Below are 22987 nucleotides of genomic sequence, written 5' to 3' on the forward strand. Positions count from 1 at the left end.
AAAGCCTCTTAGTTAGATCTGCAAACAGAACTCAAGATACTCGCATTTCTAGATCAGGGATTTCCCAGTGTAATTACATAATCAGAAGTGGGATGATTTCTTGCACAAAGACTATATACTCTGCACAAGTCTGAGTAGCACTGGAAGCTGTTAGAAGAAACATACAAAGTCCTGATGCATAGCAAACGCTCAGTGATGTCCACTGGATGAATTCATGGAGGACGGTAGCTGCAGTAAAAGTCCAAGCTCCATGCTCAGGTATATGTAAAATGGGATTGACTTGACCGTCTTGGAAAAACTACAACCATCATCATGGCACCATTTTTGAATACAATAAGCCAAATATCCACACAAAACAATAAGCCGAGTGCACACTGCCCTTCTTCCTGTTTGGAAAGTTCATTTTTTTGTATGAGGTTTTTTTTTTTACACTGAAAATACTTAAAGACACCTTTGGCCAGAGGTAAAAATCTTTCTCTAGATGTTGATAATGGGTTTTCTTCCTCCCACTCAGAGATAACTTAGAATGTAGGAAAACCAAAAAAACTTTCAGAAATCCGACCCTGAAGAAACATTTTGTCACCTCCCATGTCATATATTTATATCTTTGGCTTTCCCTCTAGATTTCAAGCTCCCTGGTAGGCAGAAATAATGCCTGAGTCATGCCTTTATCTTCTCTGCACTCTGGGCAATAACCAGCCCCAACTCCGGTGGACCGGTGCCTCTCCTCTGCACCTGTCTCAGTCCTGTCTTCCCCATGAGTGTCTGAGGCTCCAGAGATCAGAGACGTGGCGCATGCATCCATACGTCCCTCCATCTAGTGCAGAGCCTGGCGTTTTGTCAGCCCTGAATGGGTGTGTATTACATAAATACACAAATGCACTGGCATATGGCTAAGAGTCAAACCACTTCTATGTTGATTTAACAACTACAAAGAAAAAGTCTGGGCTCTAAACTTGGAAACCGTAACAACCAATAGGTTTTAAGACTTGGAGGGCTAGAGATGTAGCAAGAGTCATGGCTGTTAATCAGTGAGCGACCACAACTGTGGTTCTGGAGATGAGCCCGGCCATGTGCATCCAAGTCCTTGTTTGACAGCCCACTTGCTGTCTGTGGGCAGCTGCCTCCTTTGGGCCTGGACATAGCCACCAAGATTTTCCTTAGTAGAGCTAAAAGCTTTCTATTTGTCCAAGGTGGATGAATTGATGTCTCTGTGTTCAGGGGTGAAGAGCACAGACTTTGAAGCCAGACTGCCTGGATCCCAATCCCAGGTCTGAAATGTACCAACTGTACAATCTTGTACGTGTATGTGCGTGCTATGTTGCTTCAGTAGTGTCCAGCTCTTTGCAACCCCATGGACTGTAGCCTGCCAGGCTCCTCTGGCTATGGGGCTCCTTAGGCAAGAATACTGGAGTGGGTTCCCATGCCCTTCTCCAGGAGATCTTCCCAATCCAGGGATTGAAACCGTGTCTCTTAAGGCTCCTAGATTGGCAGGCTGGTTCTTTACCACTAGCGCCATCTGGGAAACCCTTGGGTAAGTTAAAAATCCTTTCTTAGCTTCTCTTAGCACACACATAAACAGAGATCATCATATACCACGATAGCTACCTTTGCAAGGTTGTCTTGCAGACTGAATGTACATCAGGTAATAAGCATTGCATCAATCGAAGTAAACTATTGTTACTCCATAAAGCATTTTGCAGTTCTTGGAGTCCCTTCTTTAGGTTCTTTCACTCAACCTGTGGTCATTACCAGAGTCCCATAACGTCCATCTAGTCAAGGCTATGGTTTTCCCAGTAGTCATGTATGGATATGAGAGTCGGACTGTGAAGAAAGCTGAGCACTGAAGAATTGATGCTTTTGAACTGTGGTGTTGGAGAAGACTCTTGAGAATCCCTTGGACTGCAAGGAGATTCAACTAGTCCATTCTGAAGGAGATCAGCCCTGGGATTTCTTTGGAAGGAATGATGCTAAAGCTGAAACTCCAGTACTTTGGCCGCCTCATGTGAAGAGGTGGAGAAGATGCTTGAGAGTCCCTTGGACTGCAAGGAGATCCAACCAGTCCATCCTAAAGGAGACCAGTCCTGGGTGTTCATTGGAAGGACTGATGCCGAGGCTGAAACTCCAATACTTCGGCCACCTCATGCGAAGAGCTGACTCACTGGAAAAGACTCTGATGCTGGGAGGGATTGGGGGCAGGAGGAGAAGGGGACAACAGAGGATGAGATGGCTGGATGGCATCACTGACTCGATGGACGTGAGTCTGAGTGAACTCCGGGAGTTGGTGATGGACAGGGAGGCCTGGCGTGCTGCAATTCATGGGGTCGCAAAGAGTCGGACACGACTGAGCAACTGAACTGAACTGATGAGGTCAGATAAGTCCAAGGATGCAGCTGCTGGTTGCAGGGGAGGGATTTGAACTCCATTTTCTTTCTCCTGAGCTAATGGTCCTCTCACCCATTCCCCTGCTCTCCTGTTGGCTTAAAACCAAGATCTTTGTTTTGATCAGAGAGACTGTTGGGATCCAGCCAAATACGCACTTCATCTCAGCTGTAATTCAGCGACAGCTCTGCCTGATAAGAGAACTTGCAGCACCTTTGGGGGCTGCCAGCAATGTACCAATCCGTAAAATATGGGGTGTCTCCTCCAGAATGCCACAGTGCTTACAAAAGCAAAGAGAATTCAGGTGCCAAACCTAAGACTAATGATTAAAAACAAGACCAGGGAACTGTTTCTGACTCTGCCGTTTCAGCAAATACCCCTTTCCATCCAGCCTGACAGAAGCAGATTCCGAGGTTCTTGGATTACAGGCTCCCTGTTTGCCTGCACGCCTACATCAAACTGCTCAGGAAATCTGATAGGAATTTTGCAACCTCAGCACAAATTGAGTGATTCTTACCTTGAATAACACAATGGCGTAGTCGTATATTAATGCGGGGTCCTCAGTCTCCAGGGCACCCTTGGCATACCACTCGACAGCTGCTTCCGGGTTCTTGGCCACACCTTGCTGGCCCCAGAACAGCATCTGGGCCAACCGTTGCTTTAAGACAGTAGCAATTTAAAACAATGACTTTCCTGTGAAATGCTTAACATATATGTGTGTGTGTGTGTGTGTGTGTGTGTGTGTGCACACGTGCGCTTAGTGGCTCAATTGTGTCCAACTCTTCATGACCCTATGGACTGTAGTCTACCAAGCTCCTCTGTCCATGGGATTCTCCAGGCAAAAATATTGGAGTGGGTTGTCATGCCTTCCTCCAGGGGATCTTCCTGACCCAGGGATTGAACCTGCGTCTGCCTGCAATGCAGGAGACCTGGGTTCGATCCCTGGGTCAGGAAGATCCCTTGGAGAAAAAGGAAATGGCAACCCACTCCAGTACTCTTGCCTGGAAATTCCCATGGGCAGAGAAGCCTGCTAGACTACAGTCCATGGGATCGCAAAGAGTCGGACACGACTGAGCGACTTCACCCTTCACCCTCCTGCATCACAGGAGGATTCTTTACCCACTGAGCCACCTGGGAAGCCGTAATATGTAACATATGAGATTTTTAAAGAGGGTAAGGCAAACCTAGTTTAAAATGTTTTTATATTGAGAACCGAGACTTAGGTGGACACATGCTATCTTTCTACTGGGGACCAGAGCCCTAAAGGTGTACTGGGTTAAATACAAGTTATTAACACAATGATGTGTGTCAGGGGGATGTGGGTGTGTGTGTATGTGAATGAATGTACTACACCCAGGTCAGAGCTGATGGATCAACAACCGTACTGTCTCCTCTCTCGAAATGCCCTTCCCTTTGGGAGTCACTGTCTGTCTTCTGGGCCCAGTGTGAGGCATGCATGCCTGTGCACATCTGTGGCCGTCAGGGCATCTCCCTATGAGGCAAGAGATAGATGGGCTCCAGGCTAGGCATTTACAGCTGGCCTCCTGTTTGCATTTCCTGAGACAGGAGGTAGGTGGGCTCCTGGTTAGATATTTACAACCAGCCTCCTGTCTGCATACTGAAACAGAAATAACAACAGAAACAGGGTAAATAGGCAGGCTTTGTCTCCTGAGGACACCTTAAGATAGCAGACAAGGCAGGAAGAGAGGGGCTAAACCCTGTTTGAGTAAAGGATCACGAGGTCATATATTTCCCATTCTTGGGGCAAGAGAGACACTGCACATGTGCAGAAAGCGCCTTGGGGAGCAAAAGGAGGAGGCACCACCCCATAATATGTGATGCCAAGGCCACCCCATAGGCCTCAATCCATCTTGGAAACAGTGACACACACAGGGGAGGGTCCTAGGGTAGGTCAAGTATGAAAAAAGAAACCAGATAATTGGCCAAAGGTAAACAAAGACCCTGAAGAACTGCCCTATATAAATGATTTATATCATTATATCTATATAGCTGATGCACTAGAATGTCTGATGGCGTCTTGGGGCTGATCATAAATCCTGTGACTCTCTCTCCAACGGGTGCAGATCTGACTGCACTCAATGTCAAGAGCGACCAACTGGGCTTCCCTGGTGGCTCAGTGGTAAAGAATCTGCCTGCCAATGCAGGAAACACAGGTTCCGTCCCTGATCCCACAAGATCCCACATGCCAAGTAACAAAGCCCCTGCGCCACCACTGCTGAAGCCCGTGCGCCCTAGAGCCCAAGCTCTGCAACGAGAAGCCACGGCAACAAGAAGCACGCACACCGCAGCTAGAGAGTAGCCCTCACGCTCGGCAACTAGAGAAAAGCCCGTGCAGCAACAAAGACCCAACAGAACCAGAAATAAAGACAGAAATCAAACATGTACCCCAATGTTCATTGCAGCACTGTTTATAATAGCCAGGACATGGAAACAACCTAGATGTCCATCAGCAGATGAATGGCTAAGAAAGCTGTGGTACATATACACAATGAAGTATTACTCAGCCATTAAAAAGAATACATTCGAATCAGTTCTGATGAGATGGATGAAACTGGAGCCGATTATACAGAGTGAAGTGAGCCAGAAAGAAAAACACCAATACAGCATACTAACACATATATATGGAATTTAGAAAGATGGCAATGATGACCCTGTATGCAGGACAGCAAAAAAGACACAGATGGGTATAGCGGACTTTTGGACTCAGTGGGAGAGGGAGAGGGTGAGAAGATTTGGGAGAATGACATTGAAACATGTATAATATCATGTAAGAATCGAAATGCCAGTCTATGTCCGATGCAGGATATGGCACGCTTGGGGCTGGTACGCGGGGATGACCCAGAGAGATGTTGTGGGGAGGGGGGCGGGAGGGGGGTTCATGTTTGGGAACGCACATACACCCGTGGTGGATTCATGTCAATGTATGCCAAAACCAATACAGAATTGTAAAGTAAAAAAAATAAATTATATATAAAAAAATGATATGTAATAGCAAGTTATAAATAACTATAATCCAAAAAAAAAAAATGAATGACCAAATGACTTGCTCTTGCTGATGAAATGTGCGAAGTGCCCCATCTGAGCAGAAGCGTCAGGAGCCAGCTGTGACATGTCACAGGGTGGCCCTGAGGCAATGGCTTTGGAAGCACATTTTGGTGACTCCTCTGTTAGCTTGGGCTCCTAAAGAACTATGAGAGCACAGCCCCCGCCGGCACCCCCAGTAGTGTGAACAGCAACACACTGGTGCTATGTTAAGTCACTAGGATTGGGAGATCTTGTTATCACAGCGTATCCTGGTCCATCAGGGATGAGACAGTTTCCAAGACAGTGGACCACACTGTTACCTGAGCTGCCGCATTGCCTCGAGTAGCTTCATGCTTCAGCCACATAAAGACATCTCCATCTTCTTTGGTTTGTACCTTGAGTATTTCATCATCTTTTAGTCTAATTGTTTCAACATATGCCTAAAAGGGAAGGAAGGAATATAAGGAGGGAGGGAGAGAGGAAAAAAGGAAAGGGAGAAGGGAGAATGAAAATATTCAAGTAATTTGGGCATGCAAAAGACATGCCATTATTCTTAAACCAGCAATTATTCAAGTAAAAACTCATAAATGGAAATATGAGGTGTGTCCACAATGCCATAAGATCACATTCTTTTTAAATGAGTAGATCACATGCCTTGCATCTAAATGGGCATTTTTGTTCCTATCAAAGCATTTGCCTTGGGAAGATGAAGCTTACTCCACTTTCTCTTCCTTTGCTCAAGCTAGTTGAGAAGTCCACCTCTGTGCCATCAGTTTTAGGGCCAGATTATACAAGGCATCAAAAAAGGTAAATCAATAAATTTTAAGTATAATCTTATTATTGTGTTTTATTATTATCCTGCATGACTAACCCTTTTTATTTAGCAGGCTCAGCCTCCAATATCTTTTGGCTATTTCCAAAAATGAAATCTGCTCTGAAAAGAAAAGGGCATATTAACTTTTTGAGTACATGCACAAGGATGCACCGGAGGTTCTAAGGAGGAACCCAAGGGGAAAGTTCACAAAATGCTTCAAACTTGCAAACAGCCTCCCAGGTATCTGCCTCCTTTGAAGAAAATAAGGCTCATTTTTATGTATAAATTTTGGCTCTTTATCCAAAAAACAGTCTTGTTGTTTCACAGTTTCCCCTTATATTTAATACATGATGAACTCTATCTAATGCCAGAGGGCCTGGGAAGGGCTTCAAGGCCACAAGCAGATGGTACAAAAATTGGTTCTGGATGAGGCTGGGACAAAGAACAAAAAGCTTTAGAGAACAAAAAGCTCAGCCTGATTTCCCTTCTGATCCTTTGTTTGTCAGTGAAGGGAAGGACTTAGACATGTACACACTGCTGTATTTAAAATGGATAACCAACAAGGTCCTACTATATAGCACAGAGAACTCTGCTCAATGTTATATGGGAGCCTGGATAGGAGGGGAGTTTGGGGGAGAATGGGTACATGTATATGTATGGCTGAGTCCCTTTGCTGTTCACCTGAAACTATCACAACATTGTTAATCAACTATACTCCAATACAAAATTAAAAAGAGAGAGAGAGAAAAGGACTCAGATTCACAAGCTCTAGCCTGCAGCCCCATCATCCTCTGTGGCCACATGCAACCAGAGGTCCCTCTTAGGTGCAGTAGAGGGCAGACTTGGGACCAGAGCTAGGACTCAGAACACAACAGGTATCAATTCCTGTTGGGTGTCTAACCTTGACATACCACCCAGCAAATAGCAACAAGTAGAATAATGATGCTGCCACCTTTGATTGAAACCATGTGCAGGGTGGTTAACAAACATTTTTTTCACTTAATCCTCATTGCAGGACTGAAACCCAAATATCACTGTCCTCAATTTATAGGCAAAGAACTGAGGCTCACAGGGTAAAACCGTGAGCTCAAGGTCATGTTGCAGAGAGGGCTTTGGAAGCCAGGTTGACCTGTCTCCAATGACAGGCTCTGAGAGACTCCCCAGCAATGTCGCCTTCTAGCAGGAAAGCCCTGGAGTCCTATCTGGGCACTGGTCTGTATCTCATTCTTCGCTAACTGCAAGGCCAATAAGTAGGCGCTTCAGGTCAAACTCCAGGAGCTACTCTGTCATCTGCGATGAGCCTGGAATTGGGCAGAAGCTCAGGTTGCTCAAATAATATAATTCTCAGCTATAACGTTTTATTTGTCAACTAGGGAGTTGGATATTTGATTTGGGATTGATTTTCTTCTTTTTCTTATTTTGCTTTTTCCTTCTTAACTTTGTTATGATACTTGAATGAAAGACATAGCACATGAAGACAGAGTTTCTATGCTGCAAGAATTTATACTCTTAGGTATTTCTGCCATTCTCTGGCAGTGATAACATACCATAATTACCAACAAGGACTGTGTGTGGGGACCGATTGCTTGGTCCAGACTGAGTCACTGAATCTTTGCAACCTCATGACAGTCCCTGTCAATATCCCCACTTCACACATGTGGAAAATGAGGCCCAGAAAGGTTAAGCAACTTACCTAAGTTCTTCAAACTAATGAATCAGACCCAGGACAGCTGGCTGTGAGATAGTCCTCACCCAGCCTCACCACCCTGCGAAGGACTTATGCGTCTGCGAGAAAGCAGCTGGGGGGCTGGTTCATCGTCTCCCTTTGTACATAATGAATTCCATCTAATAGTGTCATGGTGGTGACATCAGATCTTTCACATCACCCCCAGGGGAGATGAATTCTAACTCGCCACTAACTACCTGTAGGCCTTGGGCCACTGACTTTATTGATCTGAGTCTTAGCTCCTGCATCAATAAAAATGAAGTGTAGCATGGTATCTGCTATATCAAAAGCACTCTACCTACTAGCCATTATTTTTAATAGTGCAAAAGAGTTACAAACACTCAGGGTTCAAATCTAGGCTCTACTACTTGCTTGCTGTTTGACTTTGGGCAAGTTCTTTGGCTTCTCCGAGTCTCAGTTGCCCCATTTGTAAAATGGAAACAATACCTGTACTGGCCTCGCAAAGTTGCAGGAGGACTAAATGAGATTGTTTGTGAAGATCTTAGCAGAGCGTCTGGTATACGGGAAGCCCTCTGGAATGGTAACTCATGTTTTAGGTCCTGAACTCATTCTAACATGTAAAAGGCTGACAGCAGTTTAGAATATTAGCCCTCCTGTTGGTGTTTGCAGTTTTGTACAGCTCAGAGCCTTACGTTGTGGGGATGAATTTCTGAGAGTTTGACGCTTTTGAAGATGGAAGGGACAGAGTTGAGGAGGGAGTGTCAGGGCTGGAAACATCTGAGAGCGTCATGTTGTGTGTTGGGCTCCACTCAGCACACATCAGCTGAATTAATTTATTCACGCTATCAACTCTGTGAGGTGGAGCGTGTCATGGCAGTCTTTACTAGTGAAAAACTGTGCAGAGACAGAGAAGTGAGTGGAATTATCCAAGATTTCACACCCTATGAACAGCAGACCTGGGACCTGAATCCAGGCAAACTGGCCTTGAAGCTACACCTCAATTGCCTGCCGCACCCAGGCTGGTGGTCGCATCTTTACAGCTCTGGGGTCCCCACAGTGGCAACCAGCACCAGTCAGAGCCACACACCCGGGCCCTCTGTGAAAGTCAACCATCTACAAAGACATCTGATGAAAGAACTATCCCTAAAAGGGAGCAGTGTCGGACTGTTCATCCATCAAACATTTTGAGAACAAAGAATGATGCTTCAGATGGGAAAGTGACCAATCCTGGATGAAGCTATGGTGTGGAGAAAGACCGGTGGGGGTGAGTGTTGGGGGCAGAGCTGGGGAGATGCTGGCAGGAGTCCAGAGTCCCAGACTGACCAGTCTGGGATCTTCTATGGCTTCTGTCGGGGAAGGGTTCTTTTTGTTGCTGTGTTATAAAATCAAGGCCTCTAGGATGAGCAGTTCATAGCCTATACTGCAGGGTTAAGACCAGCTGACCAGGTGAGAGGAAGTCTGGTGTCCAGAGACTCTGCAATCCTCATACGTCCTTGGACCCAGCATCAGAGAAGTCTCCACACTGTCCCTAGACTCTTCATAGGCTTTGCCACCTTTCTCTCTGCTCACCTGCAGGCTACATCATGCCAGCTGTCTGCCATCAATCACTAGACAGGCCAGACGGAGCAGAGATCAGGGAGGGGTAAGGAGGGTAAAGGACTTAGTGGACTTTGAACCTGGGAAGCAAATGCTCTTAGTGGGCCCCCATTTCCCAGAGCATCTACGTTCTCTGAAGTTGTGAAATAGAATGGTTCAGTCAGCACTCCTGGGAACTCAGCAGCAGGGCAATTTGAGTCTATACCTAAGCCACCACTTCCTTCAGGGTCTGGAGGAGCCACTGGGAGGAACCCAGATCTTAGGGTGTTCAAAATCAGCTACAATGTCTGGCTTCCAATGCGGGGAATCTAAGTGTTCTTTGTTGAAATTTAACATTTTAGGGATTTTAAAAGTAAGAACAGAGGAATATCAAGTGTAAAGATGTAGACACAGAAGCAAATACCCAAGATTCCCCAAACAGGGGTAAGAGGTGTTGACTGCAAGGGAGGCAGAGTTGAAAGCCAAGTGCCTAGGTGCTTGCTGTCGACAATGATCACTGGTCACATGAAAAAGTACCAGAGAGTCAACAAAACACTGCGATCACTTTGTGTCCATTTCTGGTTACTCTGCATTCTCTCCTGTCAGTCAACAGTGAGTGCCACCTAAATTTCAAGCACAGTGCTGGGCCTTGGGATCACCAACGTGAACAGACAAAGCGTTTGTCTTGGGGAGCTCCCAGTCTACTGGTACAGCCCAGTCCTCAGATCCTGTACACAGCACCCATCATTGAGCGAGGGCACGGATGTGCCTGGGTGCCCAGGTGCAGGGCAAAGGGGACATCCAAGGAGAAGGTGATGCCTGAGCCCAGTGTTCCAGGAGGAGGAAGGGCCAGCAGACGGGAAAAGGAGGGGTTGGCATAGAGAAAGCAAGCCAGGCAGAGGAAACCCGGCAGGGTCAGGAGGTATGGGCAGCCTGATGTGACCGAAAGCTTGTCATCTTCAGAGTGGGCCGGCCAAGTAGGGACTGTTGAGCGCTGAGACCGGAGAAGCAGAGAGAAACCTGATCAAGGAATGACTCTTGTGCCAAGCAATGAGCTGGGCTTGGTGCTTCCGGGTCAGTATTTCTCAGCCCTGACTGCACGTTACTACCATCTGAAGAAGTTTTAAATACACACATGCGCGTAGACGTATATACCCATACTACACGCCTGGACCCCGCCCTGTCAATTTGATCAGACTGCGGGGTGGAGCCAGCACAGAGGTGTTCTCTGATGCCCCACGAGGTGCAGCCAGGTTGAGAACCTCCCGTCGTCAGCCCCTTCTGGCCTCCATGGGAAGAACATGGAAAGGGACAAAACTGGTGGCAGAAAGGCCAGTTGGGGGTAAATGTATTTGCCAGAGCTGCTGCCATAACAAAAAGCCACAGACGGCGTGGCTTAGACCACGGAAACTAACTTCCTCGTGCTCCTGGGGGCTGGCAGTCCACGATCAAGAGGCTGGCAGGTGTCGTTCTTTCGTTTGTTCTGGCCACGTGGCAGGTGGGCCCAGGGATCAGGCCCGTGCTCTCCGCATCGGCAGCTCGGAGTCTGCCAGGGAAGTCCTGGTTTAGTTCCTTCTGAGGCCCCTTTTCCCTAACTTGTGTTGTCACATGGTCCCCCTCTGTTTCATCCTAACCTCCTCTTCTTGTAAGGATACCAGTCATGCTGGATGAGGGCTACTCATGATTGAATGTTTTCCTCTCTTCAAAGGTTCTGTCTCCTTAATGTAGGGCCCTATTCTGAGGTACTGGGCGGGAGGGCTTCAACCTATGGACTCAGCGGTCAATTCATGCCATACTCAGCCCATAAAAGGAGGCCATCATAGTCGCTCAGCAGAGAGATGAAAAGGACAGTTGTAGGCTGTGGCTGTATACTGGATGGGAGTGGGAGCAGAGAGAAGTTGGTGTGTAAAGCTGCTGGGGATTATAACCCCAGCTGGATGATGGGGGGATTATAACCCCAGGTAGGGTGATGTGGGGATTGAAGATGACTCCCCAGTTCCTGGCATGGACAGGGGTGTCATGGGTTGAGGAGTTTGGGGGGAATGGAGAGGAGGAAAGAGTGTGTTGCCTTTGTGATAGGTTATTTTTGCAGATGGGGGTTTGTAAGAAAGAGCTCAGCCTGAGAGTCAGATTTCTGTGTCATCAGTATTTGGAGGGAGGGATGTGTGAGACCCCTGGCCCTCTAGAAGGTGTAGACACAAAAGGCTGAGGACCAAACCTTTCAGAAGAGCACATTCTGAAGGGCGAAAAGGATGATAGGAACTCATTTGTGATTAAGCCACAAAAACAAGCCAAAAAGCAATTAGTGTCTTCTTTCTCTTTGACCTGAAGTAGAGTCCCTCTAAATCATACATGAGTGACATGAAGAGAGATTGCTAATATAGAAGTGATGGGAACCACAAGTTACATAAAAAATGGAACAAGAACCAAGAACGAAGTCACTGATGGATCTCTGGTTTGTTACTTAGAGGTCTGGCTTTCCAGATCTCTTCATTTTTTATCTGCTGTGTGTGGGTGTGCTCGGTCATGCCTGACTCTCTGTGGCCCGCCGGGCTCCTCTGTCCATGGAGTTTTCCAGGCAAGGATCCTGGGGTGGGTTGCCATTTCCTTCTCCAGGGGATCTTCCCGACCCAGGGATTGAACCCTTGTCTCCTGTGTCTCCTGCATCAACAGGAGGATCCTTTACCACTGTGGCACCTGAGAAGCCCCTTGTTGTGTGCTGCCGGTGAATTAATAGATCTCTCAACAAAAGGATATTTAAATTGATGTATGACACCTGCTAAAATTCTCAAGAAGCCATTAATTACACACTCTTAAGAAAATGAGCTATGATACAACTAACTGTATAATTCGTATCTATGATTCTTAATCATACGACTTTCCAGCTGCAAGATGGATCTTCTCTATTCATCTTCTCTGGTTCTGACCAATTAAACATTTTCTTTCATAATCATAACACTTCATGGGCCAAATCTTCAAAAGAAAAGGAGCTTGTTAGCAACATACCATCTCCCCTTGCTCATTTATGCTGCATTAGAATTCCTAAAAGTGTATACGTACAGGACATTATTAACACATTCAAGCTTAGCAGAACAATAACAATATTATTTGGTGGTCTAATTTTTTTATGAATGTGTTTCCAGAATAATTCTTTAAAAACTTTATAAATGAATAAATTAAAAAATTCCTGTCAAACTGAGGTCAAAGTTTGCCCATAGCCTATGTATGCTGAGAGAATACAAGTTTATTCAGGAGAAATCATTATCTTCTAAAGGAATTAGAATGTCTATACAGACAGCCTTTGGGTGCTTTATAGCTTGATTCATGTTTAATGTTCACTGACAACATGTATCTCTGAGTCATTTATTTCATAACTCTGCAGTGGCCACTGTAGGTTTCTTTTCCAGAAACCATTCATTCCCAATCATCGAAGCACACGTTTCCTGCACTGGGGGTTTCTAAATGTAATACAGGAGCAGCACGGGGAACAGTAAGTGGTCTGGTTCCCAGTTAGCCTGCTCTGTCTAAGATTCCACAAGCCTGACCCATCCCCCAGGCTCACCAAGCATAAGGTGAAAATCAAGAGCTTATGGCTTTGACCAGAGCCAAATCTAACCATGCAGCAACCTACTGTCCCTGGTTGCACAAACCCAGGCACCCCATTGGTTTAGATACTATCTTTGGGAGAAGCTGAGTAGCTGAAATAGTGACTACAAAATCAGAGCTTAAAATATTTACTGTCTGGCCTTATATAGAAAAACATCATCAACTCCTGGTACAGTCTACTCGCATTTCTCAACTAGCTCAAGGGCTATGAAAAATACAAGCCAAGAGGCCAACCATGTCACAGTCTACTCCGGCTGGATGCAAATCTACATCATTTAAAGGCAGCTTTCTTTTTATTCTTACACTGTCACCTTTACTTGGGCTTCCCCCGTGGCACTGGTGGTAAAGAACCTGCCTGCCAATGCAAGGGATGTAAAGAGATATGGGTTTGATCCCTCGGTCGAGAAGATCCCCTGGAGGAGGGCATGGCAACCCACTGCAATACTCTTGCCTGGAGAATCCCATGCCCAGAGGAGCCTGGCGGGCTACAGTCCGTAAGGTTGCAGAGTCAGAAATGGCTGAATAGACAGTGCATGCCCGCATCAACTTTACCTATAGCCTTTTATTCGCAGTTTCTGAAACAAACCATCAGTTGGTCCAGTGTAACATATCATGTTTTGAAGGCAGATATTAGCCACTGATTTCCTTGCCTAACGAGTCAAAAAGATAGGTGAGCCTGCAAAATGAGAGGCTGGAGTCAGTGCCCCTCATCCAGTCCTTAATCCAGGACGGACTGCCTGCTGTCAGTCACCTGGAGCCCTGTGGCTCATGTGATGGGCAGACACTTCTTGAGGCACTGGGCAGCAGGAACATAGGGAGGGATAGAGCTTTCTTATATGTAGACTCTGCAACTCTGCTGCTTGTGACGTGTTGATAGCAGCCCTTGGCTTATTGCCCCCGCTTAATTTGACTCAGTCTCCCCTGACATCTCCAGATCCTGCCAAGTCACATGATTTTGGAACAAAGACAAAATGTCTCCCTTTCTGGTGCACATGGTTTTCAAAATCAAAGTCTGTCCAGGGCTGTATCTCCCCTCCCCATACCAGTCTTCCCACTCATGAAAAGCTCCTCACGCACAGATGTAGGATGGTCCCTGCGTTCAGCCTGAGAGCACAGTGAGGAAATATGAATTGGAGAATATGAGAGGGCTTCTCTCTGCATGGGATTATGCTTGCACTCTGAAGGCCAGTGAATAAACCAGCCACTGAGGCAGACACTTTATAAAATTGTTCAGGAAGCCCTAGTAAGCAGGGCCATAACCACTCCCACCCATTTCTCTCTTGTACCTGATCTCCTTGTAGTGTGTGCTGGTCAAGAGGTGTCTTGGTAGCGATGTTGCTGTAGTAGGCATAGGACAACTCCCAGTCCAGGGGGTAGTTATCAATACCCTGGTAATGTTTGTACCCAAGATTCATCGAAGACAGTCTCTCACTGCCCTGGCCTCCAACCAAACTGTACAACATGCCCTGTTAGAAAGAAATGGACAGTGTTCACAAGATTACAGAAAAGGGTGGTAAAATTCTAACATAGAAAGGTCATCTGGACCCACCCCTATAATATGAACTTAGTCATTCTGGAAAGAAGTTAATACGCCTTTTAAGAAAAACTTTAGATAGGATTTCCCTGGTGGTCCAGTGGTTAAGACTCTGTACTCCCAAAGCAGGTTGCATGGGCTCTACCCCTGGTTGGGGAACTAAGATCCTGCGTGCCACACTGCATGGCCAAAAAACAAAACAAAAAACACGAAAAACTTCAGAAAAGTCACAAGAGCTTTCTCATGATTATCTGTCCTTACTGTCTAATAGCTGAAAATTCCTTTGTTCTTCTCGCAGTGAAGACAGGGTCTTCCCCTGACTTATTTCACAGCATCTCTTCGTGTATCTACCAACTGTTCTAAGGATGCTGGCCCACTTCAGCTACATCATCTGTGGTCAGCTGATCTGAATGGTGGGCCACGTTCCAACCTCACATTCTCAGAATGTTAGTGTCCTTAGAGATCGACTGGTCCGACCACCTCATTTCAGAGTTAAGGAAATAGAGGCTCAGAAAGTTGAAGTCATATGCCTTTGGTCAACCAGTCGTTTTGTGGCAGAAACAGGGCTCACATCTTCTCTATACACCTCGATGGGGACTGCCTCAGGGACTTAGGAAAGCACGCCATCAGTCATGAGCTGCTACAGCCAGAGACGCACACAAAGAAATCAAGTGAAAGAAACGCGGAGCCACCTGGGAGGGTGTAAACAGTCTGAGTCTCTTCAAATCCAGGATAAACAATCCTGGGTGCAAATACAAAAACTATGTGATCAGGGATTATTTAGCAGCACTTATAAAAATGCAACTCCGGATGTTAAGCAAGTTGCATAAGAAATTTGGATTCAACACCATAAACAAAACAGTCTAGTATGACTTTTGTTTTAATGTGTGCAATTCATTCAGTCGTGTCTGACTCTTTGTCACCCCATAGACTGTAGCCCTCCAGGCTCTTCTGTCCATGGAATTCTCCAGGCAAGAATACTGGAGTGGATTGCCATTTCCTTCTCCTGTTTTAATGGTAGAAGGCTGAATGTGACAACTGTTTGCTTAGAGGTCTAAATGATTCCAGTAAGCTAAAAAGTCATATGGAATAATGGGCCCACAGCCAGAATAGTTACAAGAATTGGGTAAGAGGCACCTGTTCTTGAAGGAATAGGATTTTGATAAGCCCTGCACAAACTATTCCTTAGTATATCAATTGTATCCCCATGCTGTGTCCAGAAATGGATAAAGTGCACTTCTTCACTCACTGCCAGCAGAAGATCCTGTATTTAACACAGCCCTAAGCTGTTTTTCTTGAGTGTAAAGATTTTAAAGGACTCCAGGGAGCATGAATATGTCCAGTTCCACCTCGGGCACGAGGGCCTTACCCTGCAAATAAAATCTAGGTGACGGATATTCCTGCGACACATGAAATACTCTACCTGCAGCTGATCCCGAGGTACAGTTAATCCAGTTTCATAAAAGACTGCGAGGTAGTAGGATGCTTTATGGTATCCACAGCAGCTGGCATCCATCAGAAAGGGGACGATGGAGCTAATTTGGTGAAGGCCATCAACACTGGAGAGTCTCTTTACAGCCTTCTCGAATATCCGCCCACCAATGTCTAATACAGATTCATTTTGGTTCCTCGGCACTGTAAATAACACAATTCACAGCACACACAATTAACTACCATGGGATTGACATGGCTTTAAAAAGAATTGGGAAGAGCCAATTAAATCACCTGAGTTATTAATATTGTTGGCCCTGCAGTGCCTTGAAATATACCACCTTCAGGGGAAGTAAATCAAACCCTTTGGGGATGCCAGAGTGTCATTCTGTAAATAGCTTTTCCTTTGGCACTAAATGACAGCCTAGTATCCCGGGGGAAAGGATGTGCTTTCTATAGCTGAGAGAAAGCCTCAAGAGAATAATCTACTTAGTGTAACTCACACCAAGTTAGGACCACCGAAACTGCCAGAGAGATTTTTTCTTTCCCTCTAAAACTCTGAAGGAGAGTGTTTTATCTCAGAAATAGATCCTAGGTGCTGCTGTAAAAAGTTGAGCACAAGAATCTTATTTTGAGATGCCTTCTTATCATCTTTTGCCTCCAGTTTTCCTTGTGGGTTTCTAAATACAACAAAAAGAATGTCAACTTTTATTGAAGGCTTATGAAATGCCCAATACTGAGTTGAGTGCCTTATGCAAATTATATCATGTAATTCAAACAATTTTAGGAGGTAAAGTACTATTATTAGGGTCTTAATTTTTCGGATGAGGAGATTGAAGTCTACAGAAGTCAACTAACTTGTCTAAAGTTACAAAAGCTGGCAAGTGGCTGAGCCAAGCTTAGACTCCAGCTTGGTAGGTCACAGAAAAAGAGTCCTATTCACTGCGCTCCAGCTTTTTCCTGCTAATAGGCAACCAGGTGTCTTAATAAGTACCTTACTGCCATGGGTAGAGACCTCCCTATACAATCGCTTTAAGTTATGGCACTGCCTTTCACCTAGCCTCCCATAAATTGATAAACTAAGTCCACACGGGAAAGTTGTAAGGCCTTATAATCTGTCACAGTCCTTTAAAGTCTATCTACATTATTCATCTCTCGTTTATTAATCAGCCAGCAAATGTTTACAGTTCTACTCTGTATCTACTAGATGCTATGTTACAAAAAGCCACATAGGATTGCACAGGTACTATTTCCATTTAAAGAGATGCAGTCAACTTATTTAAAGTGAAAATTTTCTCCCCTAAGAATTATGTCCAACAGTCTTCTTTGAGCTTCTTCAATCTATCCCACATTAAAATGTTACTAACAACTTCCAGGAGGCAACGAGAGACTCATTCTATCAGCACTCCATCAAAGCAATGTGGGAGACCTGGGTTTGACCCCTGGGTTGGGAAGATCCCCTGGAGAAGGGAAAGGCCACCCACTCCAGTATTCTGGCCGGGAGAATTCCATTGACTATATAGCCCATGGGGTTGCAAACAGACACGGCTGAGCGACTTTCACAAAAAATTCACAAAAGGCATGAACAGAGATAAGTTTCCAACGTGGGAAACCTCTCTCTGGAGGATCTGAGATTGGATTGAAGGGCAGGTCATTGGCAGAGGTTGATGCCTCTGCCTTGGCATCACAGAAGCCAGTGGACTCCAACGGATGAAACTGTGAGACCCACGCCATTGATTATGAGCTGGTGCCTATCCCTTTGAGCACATAGGCAGCTGACTGCCCCTGTCAGGGAGGCACGTACCTTCACTTGCTAAGCTGTGGGAAAGGTACCCGCCCACCACCTCCCCTCAGCGCTAAGGCAGTCCTATCTCCTGGCTCCTGAAACGCCTCACCCTCATCCTCCTCAGCTTGTTCAAAGGCAGCACCTTGGATCTGTTTTACTCTCTCCATGCCAAGAGGTAAGTGCTGAAAGAACAAATGGACTTTGCTCATCCTTCTGTATATTTTTTTAACTCCTAAAGAAATAGCTGCTTGTTATTTTAAAAAAAGACTCAAACAAAGTAGGTTTATATAAAATAAAAAGTCCCCTCTCTCCCAGTCATTCTTTAATTGTGAAGGAAAACTATTGAAAGTTTGGTGTATGTACTTCTAGACTTTTCCTCAGCACAGATAATTCATTACACATCTATCTGCCTATATACATACATATTTTCCTTCTGAAAAGCTCCTATAGATTCAAACTCTCAACTTTTTTCCCTTATGAATGTTTTTATTGAAATTAGTTTAACATTGTGTTAGTATCAGCTGTAGAACAAAATGACTCATACATATTCTTGTTCAGATTCTTTTCCATTGTAGGTTATTACAGATATGAAGTCTAGTTCCCTATGCTTATCTGTCAACTTTCTTTTGAAATTAACAGCATACCACAAATACCTGTCCGCAGCAGTCAGAAGCTTATTCTTCTTCCCAAACTTTTAATAGTTTTGCATTTTATAGCAGTGCTGTTCTTCCAACCAGTTCTCTATTTTTAGCCTCTTGGGTTGCTTCCAGTGGTTTGGCTATAACCAACAACATGCCAATGAACATCCTTGAACATTTTCCTCTGCTCATCTGTTGGGATGGATCTAAATAATAACCCCCTTTTCCACCAGGAGTCTGGGGCTCTTCTTTTGAATTTTCCCTCTGCAGAGTTGAGAGAATTCCATCCCATCCAACTATTAGACAGGGTGAGAACCTACTGCAGTGATTCAGTGTGTACTGCAGCACTCAGCTGGAGTTGCAAAATAAACCCTACCCCTACTTGCTCTTATATTTACTTTTAAATACATGCTCATCTCCAATGCCCCTTTGTGCACACTCAGAGCAAAGCAATATTACCATTTTGTTAACGATTCATTCTGGCCTTACCTGCTTTGCCAAACACATAACTAAGATGATGAGTTTTGCCTGAGTACCCACGGACATAGGCTTTGGGGACTCAAAGGGGAGAAGAGACTCCAAACTAAATGAAGCTCCAAATGAAACACTTGCCCTGCTGACATCTGGCACAGAACCCCAGAAATCATTAGCAGGATTGTCCCAGAAGCACGGATTGCTGGAGAATAACAATCAGGAGGGAGAAACTTCACAAAGTTCAAATCCTCAGCAAATGCACACACACAAAAAAAATTTGCAGACTGAAATGAAGGCAGGTGGAAAAGCCTTCATTATTTCTTTTACCTATTAAAATTCTTAACTCCCCCCAAAACATTACCAATCGGTACTTTCTCTACAAAAGAATCAAGACAGTTTTCTGCCCTTGTGGATATAATAATAAAATAATAATACTTCTAAAGGAAAACTGCTCATTTTGCACATTTTTTAAAGTTTGCCTTTCAAATGTGGCACAAAATCAAAGCTCTGATGTCACTGGTGATATTGTAAAACTGGCTATCTAAAAATACATTTAATGAGACTGTTAATTTCACCCATCTGGTTTAGCATATGCATTTTTTTCTAGTGGATCTGTAACTAAAAAACATGCCTTGTTTATGGAGATTAATGGAGTAATGAAAAACAAACAAACAAAATAGAAGTGGAGCCATTTTCCCATTTTTCTTTCTTCCTACACGAGAGGCTAAGGAAACAAAAGGCACCACCACCGTTAATTAACTCTCACTCTCTTCCCAAGAGCACAGTATTGTTTATTTTGCTCTTTTTTTTCTTTTTTCCAGCAATACCATAAGGTCACCATTTGTGGGCTCATCATTAAAAGAAGCAAAAAGCAGAAAACGAGAAGGTAGCCGCCTACTGAAGGAGCTGAAGCCACATCTGATGGAAAATTGGGGAGAAAAGGCAGGCTTATTTATTCCTTGTGAGGGGAAAAAGACACATTAAGAAAGTCATTTTTGGTTTCAACCTTCCAAAAGGTATAATGTACCCAGAGAAGTTTGAAAAAGGGGGAAAAACATGGAAGGAGAAAATATCATTTAACCAGAAAAGGAAAGATCTTCATCAAGTTTTACTAGTTTTTTTTTTTTTTAATAGCACATCTCTCCTTTGCATTTGCATTTGATGAGTCCCACAGGGTTCCTGAGGCTTAAAGAGGTGGCTTATTTCTCTCCCCGAGATAAACTATTTGTACTTTTCTGTCCTGTGTAGATTTTCTGACTTTATACACGTCATTTCTCTTCCTCCCTCCTCTTCTCCCCACTCCCTCCTTCTTTTTATCTCTTTCTCTGTGTGTATTTTTTAAAAACTATAATGTATACTTCCTTGAATTAAAAAAATAAGATGGGGCCCTTTAATGAAAAACAGCAAGCATAGCTCTTAAATTCCAGAGTATCCTGGAATTGCTAAATAACACCATTGTGTTTCTACCCTTTTCATGCTCTGCATTTTAGTCTCCAAACAAACACTGCAAAAATATGAAAGAGTTGGGGGCTTCCCTGGTGGCTCAGACAGTAAAGAATCTGCCTGCAAGGTGGGAGACGCAGGTTTGATCCCCGGGTGGAGAAGATCCCCTGGAGAAGGGAATGGCAACCCACTCCAGTATTCTTGCCTGGAGAATCCCCATGGACCGAGGAGTCTGAGGGCCTACAGTCCCTGCGGTTGCAATGAGTCAGACACGACTGAGCGACTAACACTTTCCCTTTCAGGAACAAGCTAGAGTGACATCAGTGCAGCCAGCACCCCTCTGCATATTGTGAAGAGGAACCTTGTCTCCTGTACTCCACTCTCTGAAGCCTGGGGCAGGAGCCAGGCAGTGGTCCCGCAGGAACAATGCAGACAGCGTCAGCCCCAGGACGGGAGCCCAGCCTCAACCCCTCCCCCTGAGGTCCACTGAGGACCCCCTGAGACAGAACTCAGCCTCTCTGTAGCCACAGTCACCAGCTCTCACGGGCTCAGGGGTGCCCAGTCTGGCACAAAAAGAAGAAAGGGAGTCACCAGTTCTGGCCTCAGGGCATATGTCTGGAGGGCGTGCTGGCCGCTCACCTGTCTCGCTTCCCTGGCCCTCCCTGCCGGGGAGTCCCCTGCACCTAGGCCTTTGTGTCCTTCCTCACTCCTTCCCACCATGAGCACTTCTCTGACCCAGAGCCCTCACCTGGCTCTGCCATTCCGGTAGCCTCTTACCAGCCAGTCCCCACCATCTCTCTTCCCTGATTCCAGAGCCCCATTCAAAGGGTTTCTGAATTCAAAGGGTTCCGTTTTGTCAAGAAAGGTGTGAGAGGAGAGTGAAAGAAGCAGCCAGCTCTTCAAGGATGAAAAGGTGTGCATACTGAAATACTACCAGCCTAGCATTAGAAACAGCTAATAGGTGATTCTATGCTCTCACAAGAGCCATTTTCCAGAGAATTGGAGCTTCCCCAGGAAACAGCACAGAGGTTGGCCAATTAGAATGGTCCCCTTGAAGTCTTGAACATGGGGTCTTGGTCGGACGTCCCCCAGAGCCTGGACTTCAGGACAGAGTAGCACGGGAGCATTCCCGGACCACACGAGGGAATGAGGATGCAGAGCAGAGGCCCAGGAACGCCGTCGGCGGGAAGGGTTGGCTGCTACATCTGTATGCATCGCACCTGGGTGCCCCAGGAGCACTGCCATCTGTAACTCAAAGGCATGCTGACTCCGGGAGGTGAGGAACAAGTCCTGTGCTGCTTCAGAGGGGGAACTACCAGCGGGGACAGCTGCATTTTATATCAGGTTAGCACATCAGCTGTCACCATGTAAGAAGACTCCCACCTCCACACCCCCTGGCACTTGGCAGACATCAGTGTGTGGGTCGGTCTATGCTTCTCATTACAGTTGCCCCAGGGCCCAGCGCCATGCTTGGAGGTTCTCAGTACATGGGTGCCAAGTTGTGTCTGCATGAACCTTCGGGCAGTTTCATATCCAGGCACCTGTATTACCTCAGCAACGAGGTTACAGATACATGGAGGCAAGAACCCTGAGGGCTATATTTCGGGTATTCTTTTGCAACGCGTGTGCACAGTCTAAGAAGGATTCTGGTCTACTTGTGCTGACAGGCAAGAGTTGGGAGACAGCATTCTGCCTGACCTGGGAAACAGGACAGTGCTTTCAGAGCCAGGATGTCACCTCCTGAGGGGGAGGCAGACTAAAAATGTGCGAGAGAAATCAGAAAAATGTAGAAAAATGCAAATAAGCCATAGACTCCATCAGTCTGGATTGCTGTAATGGCTTGGCTTTGAACTTGTATCTCCTGGAAGACAAACTCCCTGTTCTCTCATACCCCCAAAAGATGTTTTTAGTACTTACAGTGAGATCACTTATTAATTTGGAGTGCATTTAATGACTTAACAAATACTTACGGAGGGTCTGCAAAGAAAGCCTAGATTTGAAGACATCTGAGTGCTGCTGTGGAACTAGACAGGCAAGTCAATATGGTAACTTGGTAAGATGGGTACTGATAAGGGAAAACCTACACAATGGCAAGGAGGGTAGGGGAGATGGCGCTGACTGCCTAAGGGGACAGGAACGATGATGCGAAGAGGCCGTTTGAGTTGGAACTTGAAGGCTTCTTGCAAGGCAGACAAGCTGAGGAGCACAGGTGGCGGAGATGTATTCTTTGTGGGGAGTGGTGCAGAAATGCACTACATCAGGACATATGGAAGAAGGACTGATAACTAAGCAGCTAACCTAAGTCCAGCATCATTGCAGACACTGCAAAGTAGGAAGTGTCAGTGGGATACTTACACCTCTCGCATCACCCTGGACAAGCCTGCAGTCAAGCAAGTAATGGAGACACACAGAGGATCAAGGACGTGTGTCTCAAGGCAGATGAGATGAGCTTTACGTGGGCAACTCTGTCGCAGGTCCATAAGTTACCTTTCTGTCTGTGGATCTCTTTCATAGACATCATCACTTTATGAGAGTATTGCATTCTTCATTCCTATGAAACTAGACTTACCCT

The 22987-nt window shown here is 45.5% G+C and overlaps 1 protein-coding gene across 1 annotated transcript in view; it reads right to left on the reverse strand.

Moving 5' to 3' along the window:
* Positions 1–22987, reverse strand: part of SEL1L3 (SEL1L family member 3) — a 109786-nt gene that overhangs the window by 33648 nt on the left and 53151 nt on the right. Inside the window, exons 10-13 of the mRNA XM_040237972.1 lie at positions 16067–16278; positions 14396–14575; positions 5748–5867; positions 2900–3040 (exon numbers count right to left, since the gene is read on the reverse strand). Of these exons, the coding sequence (XP_040093906.1) occupies positions 2900–3040; positions 5748–5867; positions 14396–14575; positions 16067–16278 (653 nt within the window). The remainder of the gene's footprint in view (positions 1–2899; positions 3041–5747; positions 5868–14395; positions 14576–16066; positions 16279–22987) is intronic.

This window comes from Oryx dammah, unplaced genomic scaffold, assembly GCF_014754425.2.
Source record: "Oryx dammah isolate SB20612 unplaced genomic scaffold, SCBI_Odam_1.1 HiC_scaffold_3, whole genome shotgun sequence".
NCBI classification, from domain to species: domain Eukaryota; kingdom Metazoa; phylum Chordata; class Mammalia; order Artiodactyla; family Bovidae; genus Oryx; species Oryx dammah.